The 14,116-nt window shown below is 42.1% G+C and overlaps 2 protein-coding genes across 5 annotated transcripts in view; one reads left to right on the top strand and one right to left on the bottom strand.

Moving 5' to 3' along the window:
* The first annotated feature begins 146 nt into the window (after positions 1-146).
* DONSON (DNA replication fork stabilization factor DONSON) lies at positions 147-10,954 on the top strand. Its single transcript, XM_013192862.3, has 10 exons — positions 147-1,855; positions 2,112-2,192; positions 3,332-3,535; positions 3,929-4,107; positions 4,410-4,588; positions 4,675-4,798; positions 4,912-5,016; positions 5,425-5,623; positions 6,927-7,142; positions 7,427-10,954. Exons 1-10 carry the CDS (start codon positions 1,370-1,372, stop codon positions 7,562-7,564), a joined length of 1,911 nt encoding a protein of 636 aa, XP_013048316.3. The 5' UTR covers positions 147-1,369; the 3' UTR covers positions 7,565-10,954.
* A 79-nt stretch (positions 10,955-11,033) lies between these two features.
* The window catches only part of SON (SON DNA and RNA binding protein), a 39,045-nt gene continuing 35,962 nt past the window's right edge, over positions 11,034-14,116 (bottom strand). For 3 of the 4 annotated variants that reach the window (XM_066978244.1, XM_066978256.1, XM_066978239.1), the window contains 3 exons: positions 13,590-13,658; positions 13,391-13,506; positions 11,034-12,915 (listed from right to left, as the gene is read on the bottom strand). In XM_066978244.1, the coding sequence (XP_066834345.1) occupies positions 12,757-12,915; positions 13,391-13,506; positions 13,590-13,658 (344 nt within the window). In that variant the 3' untranslated portion in view covers positions 11,034-12,756. Of the gene's footprint in view, positions 12,916-13,390; positions 13,507-13,589; positions 13,659-14,116 lie in introns of those variants that run through there. The other variant, XR_010825294.1, reaches the window with a different exon arrangement.

Here is a 14,116-nt window from a genome sequence, read left to right as displayed (position 1 = left end):
GTACACTTGTCTTCAATCCACATTTAAAATTGTTCTGTAATTGAAAGACAGGGTGGCCAAGCCATCAGGATTGGCAAAGATCCTGGAGGGGAGAGACGGTACTGACAGTGAGAGTTCCCCCCCTGCTGATTTTCTTCATTTTAGCAACCAGAGACTGTAAACCTGACTTACTAGCTTATGGACTGTAGGTACTACTATTGTGTGACTCAGCTGTTTGAGGCACTTTATGTGGCTTGTTATAACATTCTTTGATATCTTTCCAGTAAGATTTTTGTGTTCTGTGCACTTTCACTTCTCCTTTTTAACCTCAGTCCTATGCATTGCACAGCTCAAATCTGTTTATCCAGCATCCTCTATTACCATGCATTTTCTACAGATCAGTAGTAGGGAGGGAACTGCTGTTTTCTTCAAGGCATGTGGTTTCCTACTTGCTCTTAGTTGATAGCATTTTTTTTTTCAAGTGGACACCAGCACTTTGAACCAGTGTAAGAAGGTAGAATATCTGAGTGAAAATGGATCATCTAGAACCATGAATACTGCATCTTCTGTCAGTCACTGGACTCATAGGTTTTTAATAAAATGATGCAAGGGAAGTCTATAAAAGCATGAATAAATCTTATTTTAACTACTAATGTGATCTAACACAGCCTTGAAAATAAGTAGTGCTTTTACGCATGTGTGCACACGTCTTAAGTATGCAAGTCCTCTGGAATTTGAAGTTTCTGAAGCTTTCTCCCCAAGTGCTAATTTTTTCCTAGTGTTCATTTTAGTTTAAATGCTTGTAAAATAAAGTATATAAGAGGACACCAAATAAGAGAAAAGAAATAAGACTTATTTAAACAGGAACAACCAGTGACAAAACTGCAGAAGAAAGCTTGTTTTTTTTAATAGCATAGCTCTTATTTTACTAGAACTTCTGTTAACAGGTATGTCGTTCCTAACTATAAATAAAAATGCTTTTTGAGCCCCATATGCAGTAGATCAAGGCTAGCTGTTGCTGCGGTTGTCTTAATCTTTCAGCTAGATCAGGTTATGAAGTAAATATATCTGTGCTTTGGCAATTTTTGTGGTGGTGGGTGCCTTTCAGTCCCTCTCTGAAGCAGAAAACTCCAGGGGTGGGCCCTAGCTAGTGTTGATGGGCAAACCCAGCTCTCTGCCCCAAACAGGCACAGTGTCTGCACCTACTCCCCCATGTTACCCAATGGTGATCATGTCCCAGTATTTGCACGGGTGATGTGTTTTTGTTTTGTTTTGTTCTGTTTTCCCCAGGTGGGTAACATCTCTCTGACTGCTGTCATGTAGCGATTTCCTTGATGCCTGACAGTAGACAGCCCTTCAGGCTGTGCAACTCCCTCGCTTCTTGGAATAAATGTTTGTTTGTTTGTTTGTTTGTTTATTAACAGCTAAACTGTTCTTTTTCCCAGCGAGTGGGCAACGACCCTCGTCCCGGGGGCCGGCGAGGCGAGCTCACCCCGCGCAACCCCCTCAGCGCCCCCCAGGGGCCGGACAAAATGGCGGCCGCCGCCTTTCCCTCAGCGCCGCCCCGGGGCGGAGCTCGCCCCTCTGCGCGCCAAGCCGCGACAGCGGCTCCCGCCGGGCCATGGCCGACTCCGCCGTGCCCGGCTACTCGCCGGGCTTCAAGAAGCCGCCGGCCACGCTGCGGCTGAAGCGCAAACGGCCGCGGAGGAGCGAGCCCCCCGCCGACCCCCAGCCCTGCGGCGCGGCTCCGCGGGTCCCCTCGGCGCCCGCCCGCCGCAACCCCTTCTCCAGCCTCGACAACGCGCCGCGGGGCCGGCAGCCGCAGCGGGAGCCGTGGCCGGCGGGAGGGCCGCCCTCGGCAGCGCCCTTCTGGCAGGTAGGGACCGCGGGGCTCCCCTCCGCCCTGACGGGGCCGCCGGAGCCTGAGGGGAGACGGGGCTGTGCCCCGCGGGAAGGGGAGAGCCTGGGTCTGGGGCGGCCTCGAGGATGGGTCCCCCCTAAACTGCTCTGTAAACGTCCCTACAGCGTGCGTGCGCTTAGCATCTATTGACATTTCTCTGCGAGGCTCGTTTTTTAAAAATATTACTGTGGTTCATGCTCTGTTCTGCATCTTATGCTCTTTTTTCCTTCAGTTCCTGGAGTCTGTTCACGAAGATAAGCCCACCAGGAACGCGGAGCGCTCTGAAGGAACCAACAGCCTCACGTTAGCCGATGTACGAAGCTTCCTTCGTGTAATGTTTCTGAAACAATTCCAGCTGCTCTTAATTCACAGGGAAGCCTAAGCTATTTAATTTAGAATTGGTTCATCCTCATCTAAGATGTGCTAAAATGTCCGCGTTCAAGACAATTCCTTAAGTTGCCTTGAAGTTTACTTTAAGCTGACATTGTTTTAAAAGCCAGCCTTCTTCCTGACACTGTTACTGTTTTTGTAGCTGACAGAGGTTGCTTTCTTCTTCCAGTTTGATTAGTATATTTACCATAATCCACCTCTTTCTTAGGTTTTAATTTTGTTGAGGTAAGGATGTTCTTAAGCAGCTGCAGAAGGGGAACATGCACTGCTTCACCAGGCTCGTAGGAAAAAGAACACCTGAAAAATGGTCCTTGAAACAGTTGCAAGCAGATGATGTCTGATGCTTTGATAGGTTCAGAAACTTAAGTTCAAACTAACATAGCAGGATAGAAAAATGACCTCTCAAAGAGAACAAACTGCCCTGGAATTCTCCAGCACTTTTTTTTTTTTTTTAATCCTTGAGGAAGCATCTGATGCTACAGTCACCAAGAGAGGACTAAATGAAAGGCTGTTGTTAGACTAAGGTTCTTACTAAGGTTCTTTTTTTTTTTATGATATCTGGAAAGACTGCTGTGAACAAAAAACATGTTTTTTTTGTAAACAATACAATGCAGTATTGTTGTTACAATTTGTTACTGACTTAAAAATAATCAGTTGAATATAAACCATGACTTTGGTTACCTTATGAAAAGTCAAACTGTGTAGCTTGGAATCTAGAAAATCCATCTGTAAAACTACTTCTTAATAAGTATGTGCCCTTAATGTAGTGCAAATACTTCCTTAGGATCAAAGTGAGGTAGGTACTTTTTCTGTTACACTGAATTGGACAGAAACTTGCAGGAAATGACAGGTTTGCCATGTGTTTTTAAAGGCTACTGAACTTCAAAAGTTACATGTAATAGCTGTAGTCTTGTCTAGTCCATGATCTGGTCTGCCTGTCAGGAAACCTGTATTAAATCAACATGGGAAGAAACCTAACCGTATGAAAATATAAACATGTAGTTATTTTTATTTTAAATTTTATTTTCTTTGGGTTAATTGATACTATTTTTGTTTTGTAAGGACCTTCATTTACCTGCTCTTACACCCGATGTTCCCACCTCACCAAGACATGAATTTCCTGCAGACTGGAGTATTAAAACACGACTTCTCTTTATGTCTTCTCAACCTTTTACCTGGGCAGAGCATTTAAAAGCACAAGAGGAAGCTCAAGGATTTGCTCAGCATTGTAGAGCAGCAGAAACAAACTTGCCACAGAGCGTACAGGTAATAATAATTCAGAGGGAGCTTGAAGCTCCTGCTTTATAAAGGAGAATGTACCTTTGCATGTTTCATGGAAGTGCTGGCAGTGAAGGTTGGTTGTGTTTTGTATTGATCTTATTTGCATTAAGAACAAGGTTCATTTAAACTACTAATCTAATTCCGTCCACTGTTTGTACCCCAAAATATAACCAGCGGCAAACAGCAATAAGGGAATGGTCATTCAGTTTCAACTATGGTGCAGTTTCCAGTTACTGTCCATTTTCACTCTGGCTTATTCATAAGACTGGGAATTTCTTTTTAGTATCTAGTGTAGTTTGTTTGTTTTTTAATTCATCTGTTGCAGTGTTGCATTAAGTAAAGTTTTGCTGTCCTCATGAAATTCTTTTTGTAATCTAGGAACCAAAACTGTCAACAGAACTGCGTTGTGCCTTTCAGCAAAGTCTCGTTTACTGGCTTCACCCATCGCTGCCCTGGCTGCAGCTGTTCCCTCGTATTGGAGCAGACAGGAAAATAGCTGGAAAGGCCTGTCCGTGGTCACAGGATGATGCCTTGCAACAAGCGCTAATGAGCGAATGGTACGTGGAACCAAAGAATTCCTGTATTTAGTAAGATTAAGATGTTGGGATTTTAATCGGTTCTCTTTATGAAAATGCTTTTGGTTGGTGGGTTGTTTTTTTGTTGTTGTTGCTGTTTTTCCTTTAGCTGGAATGCTTATTATTTTTGAGGACCAAGTTAAGGAAACACATTTAAGACCACAGATACCTCCTTGTGTTAAATGTCCCTCTCCAACCATAGTTGCTGATTTGGATAGAATTCTATAAATCCTGTTAGCAGGTTGTCTTCAATGCTTCATTTATTGTTTTATTCTAATTTGCAGGTCTGTCAGCTTTACCTCACTGTATAACCTGCTCAAAGCCAAGCTATGTCCCTACTTCTATGTATGCACCTACCAGTTCACCGTCCTGTTCCGTGCAGCTGGTCTTGCAGGAAGTGATGTTATCACAGCCATGATTTCTCCCACAACCAGAGGTTTAAGGGAAGCCATGAGAAATGAAGGTAAGGTGAAACCACTCCTTACCAATAAATTGCATTGGTTGCGCGTTACAAAACCATTCATTGCTTTCTTTCCTCCTCTGTTCAAGGCATAGAGTTTTCCTTACCTTTGGTAGAAGAAAGTAGAACCAGAAAACAGAAAAACTCTGAGGTGAATTTGGAAGCAGAAGCTGCTAAAAGCCCTGAAGTGAGCAAAAGCCCTGAGGAAGGAGAGTAAGTCTTATAAAACGGTAGAATTCAAAGGCGCTTCTAGGATCCTGCACGTGCCATTTGGAAAATGTTCACAGAAAGTATTGTCTTCCTAAAACTGATTCTGGTTTTCTCAGGGAACCTGCTACAAGTGATGATGATGATGATGAAAGTTTCTCTTGGCTTGAGGAGATGGGAGTCCGAGATAAGGTTAAAAAACCAGATGCGATCTCTATTAAACTGTATCCTTTCTTTGCATGTCGCAATGTATTGCTCAGGAAAACCCTGCAGGAATTTTTGTAGTATAGATTTAAGTTTTATAAAAGAGAAATCTTGTCTCAACTTCCTGAGACTGCCCCGCACCAATGCACCATAAGTGGCAACAATCTGGGGACTCCCTTCAAAAGCAGACTCCTGATTTAAACTAAGATGCTTATGTTTTTATGTTTGCTTTGAGGAGAAATTCATAGTAAAACTAGGAGTTGCTGACTTCATAGATATTTACTAAATATGTTTTGCCAGCTGTTAAGACATCGGACCTGAAAATACTTCTTATCTCACAGCTTTAATAATGAAATCAGAAGTCAGGTTTCGGGTGCGTTGATGCTTTTCATTTTCTGATGTTTTTCCTTTGACTCCAATCAATTCAGTCAGAAGGAGAAGCATGAAGTGCAGATGGATCACAGACCTGAATCCCTCGCATTGGTGAAAGGAACAAACACGTTCACTTTACTGAACTTCCTGATAAACTGCAAGAGTCTAGTGGCTATTGCAGGTCCACAGGCAGGGCTTCCACCAACTTTGTTGTCCCCCATTGCTTTCCGAGGTGGAACAATGCAAACACTCAAAGTAAGTAATACCGCAGTCCCTATTTTCCCATAGTGAAAAGTTGTTTCTTCACTCAGACTGATCACTGTCTTTGTATAGTCACTGTATTTCCTTCAGGTGCAACAGTAATTTTTGTTGCTGTAGCCTGAGTCAGCATTTTGACTGCAATATGGACTGCCTCCAAAATCATCTTTATCCCCAAAATCTGTGCCACTAAACTGAAATCCCAGTGTTTCTATCTACCCTGGTAGCTTGAGGTTAAGTAGACTTCCCAGGTAGTAAAGTGGTTCTTAAAAGATTCACCTGCTTTAAGGAGGTGGTGGATACTAACAGTTATGCTACTAATGTGGGTTTCAGTCCTCTGCCACCAGAGAAGCTGTTCATATGGTGTCTATCAAAGTTCTTCTGCAGTTAATGTGCCCAATACTGTGCAACGCTCCAGTGTATCATAGTTGGTACATCTTACGAGTTGTTACAGAGGCAGTAGAACCACCGTGATACTCGTATATATGTATTGAACAGTAAGTTGACAAGAGTTAAAAATATTCTGAGGTTTTAATAGGGCTGTGGCACTGCAGTATTAAGGTAAATAGTTGGTTAAATAAAAGGTTGATAGTCAGCTGAATATGAGCCAGCAGTGTGCTCGGGTGGCCAAGAAGGCCAACAGCATCCTGGCCTGTATAAGAAGCAGCGTGGCCAGCAGGGCTAGGGACGTGATTGTCCCCCTGTACTCGGCTCTGGTGAGGCCGCACCTCGAGTACTGTGTTCAGTTTTGGGCCCCTCGCTACAAGAAGGACATGGACGTGCTCGAGCGAGTCCAGAGAAGGGCGACGAAGCTGGTGAGGGGTCTGGAGAACAAGTCTTACGAGGAGCGGCTGAGGGAGCTGGGCTTGTTCAGCCTGGAGAAGAGGAGGCTCAGGGGCGACCTTATCGCTCTCTACAGTTACCTTAAAGGAGGCTGTAGCGAGGTGGGGGTTGGTCTATTCTCCCACGTGCCTGGTGACAGGACGAGGGGGAATGGGCTGAAGTTGCACCAGGGGAGGTTTAGGTTGGATGTTAGGAAGAACTTCTTTACCGAAAGGGTTGTTAGGCATTGGAATGGGCTGCCCAGGGAGGTGGTTGAGTCACCATCCCTGGAGGTCTTTAAAAGACATTTAGATGTAGCCCTTAGGGATATGGTTTAGTGGAGGACTTGTTAGTGATAGGTCAGAGGTTGGACTCTGTGATCTTGGAGGTCTCTTCCAACCTAGACGATTCTGTGAAATGAAAATTAGGACTTGATTTGGTGTGTCAAAAACTAATCCTATTGTGGTTTTGTCTTCAGGCTCGAAGCATAAATGCAAAAGCCAGGGTTCATCTGGCATATGAAGACGTCTTCAGCTTGGAGATCATCGGCCCTGTCATGCCCCACTCCCTCCATTCATTGACCATGCTGCTGAAAGCCGCGCAGAGGGGAGCATTCTCTGCAGTACTCTACACCCATGAGCCAACAGCTGTGTTTAACACTAGTCTTGATAATGCAAGCACTGCCCTAAATAAGGTAAGTAAACTAGAAGAGACCATCTTTCCTGTTAGGAATAGCATCTTTATTACAAACCATAGGGTGCTGAGTGACACACGACTTTTCCTAAATACATGGGTCTATACCCAATTGCTTGTGATCACCCCCGGCAGTCCCTGCGGCTTGTTATTCCCTCAGAAATGGCATCATCAGAAAACTAGCTTTTTGGGGGAGTTCCCCAGAGGTACATAAATGAACACTTAAGACTACAGGCATTTCAAATGGGTATGTTTACATGTTTCTCTTCTTGCGAACTTCTTCAGGAAACCGTATGCAAAGAGCTTCCTAAGTGTGGACTGCATTCTAAAACTTTGGATCAGCTGAGTCAACTGCCAACGCTGGGAAAATCTTCCATCCGATTTCTAGAACTGAAGGATTACGCATACACCTGGAAGTCCTAGGTATACGTTACTTCAGGTTCATGGACCAGAAAGCTCGCTAGGGTGCAGTTGCTGTATTTCGTTCAGGTCTACACAGGCAGCACCTATGCGGTACTAGGAGGGACGTAACCTAGGTGAACATCACAGACAATATTGCACATCACCCATCATAAACGCTTGGAAGGACTTTCAAAGGAAATTAAGCAAAAGGCTTTGGACATCTCCTTTTGTATTTTAGGAAGCTTTTTTTAAAATAAAATTTTATAAAACAGTTTTCTTGTGTGCTCTGAATTCAGGCTGGAAGGCCTGTTCTCTTCATGTGCACGTACATTCTGTTCTGAAACACAGAATTTCTGCTGCTGCTCTGTGCAGTAACCTGTAACCCACTCCTGAGGGGTGGAATTCTCAACATACGCCTTCCTTCTGAGCCTGCTTAAAGCACCTTGCCAGGAGCATGATAGCTAAACCTCAGTATGTTGTGCCTCTTGGTTTAAGAGTAACCTCAGAACTCCAGAAGACAAAAGTCAAATGGACACAAACACAGCGTTCCAGCTGCGTCTGAATCAGATTAAAAGGCTAGGACTGCTGGCAAAACCATCCAGTATTCCCATATCTACTTATGCTGAAATGAGACGTTTTTAACAGGCAGTTTGTATAATGTAACATGAATCCGATTGAGTTGGAGCAACACAACACAGTTATGCCACCTGATGGAAGCAGAGAAAACGAGCGGCAGCAGGATGCCGCTGTGACTGTTCAGAGCAATAGCAGGAGTCGATTACCTGGGTTTAATGCAGTGTTACACTGAGGTGCAGTCAAAGCTGGTATTCTGGACACGTGTAAAATGCCATTTATCACCCAGGTATCAGGTGAGCAGATTGCTGCAGCAACAAGTACTAAATCTGAAGAGCGGTATATGCAGAATACTGTCATGCTTGTACACTCAAAGCAAGAGTTCTAATTCTACTGGTATTTTGCACAGAAAAAGCAATGCTTGTGGTCATGCTACTCTCATCTTTACCACAGTGGAGTCCTGTTCACCTCAATGTCACGGTTCTGAAGCAGTGACATTAGACTTGGGGAAAGCTGGGTCTGTCAGCAAATGGCTGCAGGGTGAGGTGTGACGAAACCTTGCCCTCCCCCAAGTTATTTTGTACCTACACCACTTGACTACCCAGAGTACAGCATGTGTATACAATTACACTTCAATAGTTTACGTTTACATTGTTATTTCACAGTAACTACCATGACACTGACAGTCTAATGGACAAGACATCTGGAAACCTAGATAAAACTGAATAGAAGTCTCTATCTTATGACAGAAAAGGGCAGCTTAGAATTTTAAATGATAACACTAAAAAAAATACTCTATTTTTGGTGGGGCTCATGTAGCACAATCTGATTTAGGGAAAAATGTGAAGACTAGTCAAAGTAAATTACTGATTCATACCAAATACCACTAGTGAAAAATTTGGTGTTCATAGCATCACAGGGAATACCAGGAGACCGTGTTTCTGAAGTTGCTGGTGTGTTAACACTGTCACTTGCAGTCACGTTAAGATAAACGCAGTTACTCCAATACCTTTTTAGTCTGCCTCCCTCAGCATTAGCTCTGCTCTAGGGCTTTGCAGTCTGCTGTAAACACATTTTTTAGTCCACCGCCAGTCATCAACAGCAGCTTGTGTATAAAACAAGTTACTGAACATAATACAGTAAAACCATTCTGTGGCTGCCTTTATAGGAAAACACTTGTAATTACTCAAGCCGATAACGATTTTGGTATGTGGACTTCGGATTGTCTGTTTCTAGGAATGCTACAATTACTGTTAATTTCAGCTTGTATTTTCACATCCAGCGCGTCAGACTTCTGGAGATAAACTAACAGCAATTAATAGCTGGCAGTTATTAAATTGTACTCATTCCAGTATGAATTTAGCTTTGTTAAATAACAATTACGTTCTAGGCTAGCAGAGTGATGTCAGAACATTTACCAGCAAATTCTTTATCGCTTGCTTTGGACCATTACCTGCAGCTGTGGCTCCTCCTTGTACTATAAACTACGTTGGTTGTTAAGTCATAGCTTTGCCTCTGATTTCAGAAGCATATTGTCGTTGCTTATAACTCTGTGGTTAAGTGTGCTGGCCTTGAGGTGTGCTTGGCTCCCATTAATTTTTCCTGTAAGAGCTATAGCATTACACTATCCAGCCTGCTGTTCTTCCAATTTAAGTATGTATTTTCAGTACATACTAGCGTTATTCCAACACTAACAGAGTCGTTTTTTTTATTATTATTTAACCTGTCCAAATAGGTGAATTTTCATTACAGCTATGACTTGTTTGAGAGAACAAGGCTGTAGCAGTTGACGAAGACACTATGCAGTTTTTACTCTTTAAGAGGCAGTTTCAGATTTCCCAAGACATAGGAACTTCACCTTCCTACCTCTCCAACCCAACCTATTTGAACACTATAAATTAACAGACTGCCAAGAATTTGTTCTGGTGGAAGCTTGCTACAAGTTCTCGGGCACCTGTTTCAAAATGCTCCTCACCACAGGAAGGTCAGAAGCACTTTCAATGAGATCACTCCTCAGAAAAGTTCTGCAACAAAAGGAAATCCAACAGGCAAACAGATCATGTCATCCACTAGCAGGAGTCACAGACTATTCACCCTTGAGACAGCCAAAGTGCTGCATAAATAAACAGGTCCCGAGAGAGTGTTTCCTAGTTGTTCTCTTTAATATATGACTACTTGTCTATTCCTGCATGCGAAGGACACTCAAAGCAAATTTACAAACTTAACAGAAGCACATCTCTGCACTAGCTTTAAATTCATATATCATTCTAAACAGGAATGGAACTAAAACAGAAACCTCAAAGTCAAGCACTGTCATAATTAAGGTATTACACACCTTAATTTCTTTTAAAGTCTTCCTGAAAATCAAAGGTTAAATCTACATACAGTACCATGTCTTTAAGGCATGAAATCCAGAATTTGCCTAAACAGTTACTTCTTAAATGTAGTCTTCTATGGGACTGAATTCATCTGTTCCTCGTTGCTGTAGGATAACATGTATGTCTACATTATACATGGAGAACACAGACCAAAAAAGAACAGAATTAACAAGTACAAGAGGTTATGTTCCAGATTTGATACTGAACAGCTGTGAAACCAGTGCTTACATGGACACCATAAACCGAAGAGAATGATCAACATCGCTGATGTTCCAGCTGTATCAAAGCAGACATTTAAACAAAAGCCTGATCAGGAGCTGCCTCCCACATCCTGAGTTAATTGCTTTGAGTCAGACATCAAAGAGCCAGACTTCAGCTAAGATGGCTACAACGCCCAGTTCTCCCAGAGTAGGCCTTCCTGTTGCTGTACCATCCCTTTTAGCTTTTTTTTTTTTTTTTTTTTAAAATACACACCTTACAACTAGTTCAAGCAAATGAGGCAAGGAGATCTTCAAACAATTTTACACAGAGACTGAAGGTGAGAAGCCGAAGGGAAAAACTTTAATTAGAGACAACTACGTCCACAAAAAACTTAGGCATTTCTAGAGTGCTTTGATAGACTAATAAGGAGTTTTATTTCTTGGGTGTGTGGTAGAGAACCCAGTACCTTTTCTCTGCTGTATGCAAAATGAGACACTGGTACTTGTTCATTTAGGGCAAAGAAAGAGACCTCATTCAGTAACAGTTGAGAGAATACACACAAATAACTTACTTTGTGGAAGAAAAGCTACTAGTTATTCTTCACCCCCAAGATCCTACTGCCATTGCAAAGGTCATTCACTTTAGGCCTGAGCACAGTCTTACTGCATACAAATATATTTTGTTCCTGTCCCCGATGAAGCTCTGGTCAGTAGATGTAATACACAAAGACCTCAAAGACTTTTCGGAAATAAGCACCCGAACCACTACAATCCATACATAAGTCCTGGCAGTCTGCTCATAACACAGACAGATCTGGCAAAACGTGTGCAATGCCCTTTCCAATTCAAAGTGCACATAGCTAAAGAACTAATACTTCTTAAATTAAGAGGGGAAAAAATAAAAGGAAAAGCCTTCTACATCCTTTCCCTTATCAAACTGCCAAAACTCTGGATCAGGTTGTCTCCTTGAGGGCAGAGTACCATTACGGAAAATGTTAGCCCAAGGACTTAGTTTGGTAATAGTCTAAAGCAACTGAAAATGACTAAACAGATTCCGCAACCCTAACAGCTGTCGCTACTCCTCATAAAGGGTAATTTTATACTGTGCGTTTCTTCACAAAGTTCTTTTGGCATAGATTTTAATTACTGTTTACTGACCAGTGATTAAGATTATGAACTTGTGCTGCTTTATTGACCAAGTTGGGTACAACAATTTAAGCATCATTCTATCCCCTCCCTCCCCCCAATCCAGTTGTAGATTTGTTAGACTTTAAAATTCACATTAACCACAAATCCATACAATCAACATCAGGCAGTGTGTTAATTTGTTTGGAATAGACAACTCCGTTATCTCCCTTCTCAGAACATGCAGGGAGAGTCACTTTTAAATCGCAAAGTCTCATCGGTTCCATTGCTGGACTTTCTGCCATCCCTTTTTAAGCAAGTCTTTTGCCTAATCGCGTGTCCTAGAGTATGGGCTGCATGGCCAGTTGCAGTGCACCACTGAGTTGAACCCCCAACCAAAACTCCAAGAGAAGCCGCAGTGTTAATTAACACTGTACAACAGGGCTACCACTGCTTGCTTTCTCACAGGGGTAACAGTACTGGCCCAGTATCTGTCCAGCAGTACACGCCAGCCTTGACTAGACTAAGGTAAGCTGCGTGGCCTTTTACCAGCTGTAGGCAAAAGTGCGAGAGTAGCTTTACCGAGACCAGGGAAAACTGCAGCATAGTACAAAACAGTATGAAAGTGTTAACATTCCATATTGAAGAGAAATTGCATGAGTTTTAAAACAAGGGTTTAGATTACTGATGCCTCCAGAGTCTGTCGTCTGATTTAGTCATTTAAGAAATAATTACATCACTAATGTAAACAATATAAACATACCAAAAACTAAGTATGATTTAAATACATTTTGATGGTACAAAAGAAAAACCTGAAGGTGTCTGTACAGTTTTTACAACGTGGGAATTGCCAATGTATTTACAACATGACAGGGCAAATACCATTTTTTGTGCAGAGTAAAATTATCTGAAATAATGTCAATATAAAAAACAATATCTAGCGGTGTGAGGCACTCCTAAACATGGTGGTATTAACCATGCTTTCCTTTGGTACAAGTCCCATCGCTTGGAGAGCCGCAGTTGCTGCTGTGGCTTTAGCATGCTTCTTATTAAGGCTGGCAAAAGTGGGCCTATATTCATTTCCATTGACTCTCACCTGTTTGAGAGAGAGGGAAAAGAGATGTGTTAGCAAGAGCCTCTTTGTTTCTCTTTCGGGGCAGACATAATTCATTCCTAGTCTGTGAGCGTCATCATTTCCAAATGGTAATTATTAATGCAAGATATCACATGAGAAAACAAAGACCACATTCTAAGATAAGACAAATAACTCAGCCTTGCTCACTATCTTTAAAACATTAAGACTTAACATGACATCTGCAAATAAGAAGCAAGACTATGATTCCACGCAAGTGAATCATTTTACTAACAAGAGGATTGATATCAGAGTTTCTTGATGGATTTACAATTTGACGTGCTTGAAAGATCTGATTTGGCCTTTACAAAAACTGGACTGAAATTTTAGCACTGAGACATTGCTGAGCACGCACCAGCCTGGAATACACAAATACAAAGAAATTTAATACCACCTTTTAATAGAGAAATGAACAGCAAACAAGGATATTCAAACGTACCTTAAAGATGAAGTGTTTGCGATGATCAGGCCCACTATCATCCACCAACACAAATTCAGGTGGTGACCATCTTCTTTTGTTACAGATCTCCATCAACGCAGAAACTGGATGTTTACCTTAAAGATAAAATGTATGTGAAATTGCAGTGCTGCTATCAGAGCTATCATTTTAAATTAGTTTTTCAAGGTAAGATTCTCACCTGAAAGATCCTTCATCACAATGTAATGTCCAGATCTCTTTTGTGCCTTCTCTCCCACAGCAACAAGCCCTAGAAAAAACATGATAAAGGTTATATTTATGATTCTCACCTTACGATTTCTGTATTCTCCTAGGTAAAGCATTAGAGAGACAAAACATGGTGACATCATACAACTGTCTTCTCAGAAGTCTTCCAAGCTTCCCTTTCATCCAGCACTTTTTTTCCCTCCATATTACAGACAACGTCCTTTTTCAAGTGCTCCAGCAAGATTCTTAACAAGCCAGCTAGCAGAAACTTTTGAGTAGTCTTAAGCAAGTCAGGAAACACCTGGTTTTCTGCACCCTCTTTGGAGAAACACTGAACGAGAGAAACTTCAAAACATTTTCTCATTCAGTATTTACCACTGTTGTGCAACCCAAAAGCCATCCACTATCTTAACAGTTCGCCTTTAACATGCTAAGCATGTGAAGTATTTCGATTGACCAGTATAAACTGTACCCAGTATGTCCTTTTACCGTATCAAAGTA

This window comes from Anser cygnoides, chromosome 1 (genome assembly GCF_040182565.1).
Source record: "Anser cygnoides isolate HZ-2024a breed goose chromosome 1, Taihu_goose_T2T_genome, whole genome shotgun sequence".
In the NCBI taxonomy this organism is placed as follows: Eukaryota; Metazoa; Chordata; class Aves; order Anseriformes; family Anatidae; genus Anser; species Anser cygnoides.
The sequence above is the reverse complement of the archived record's forward strand: the minus strand, read 5'-3'. Positions and strand labels throughout refer to the sequence as shown.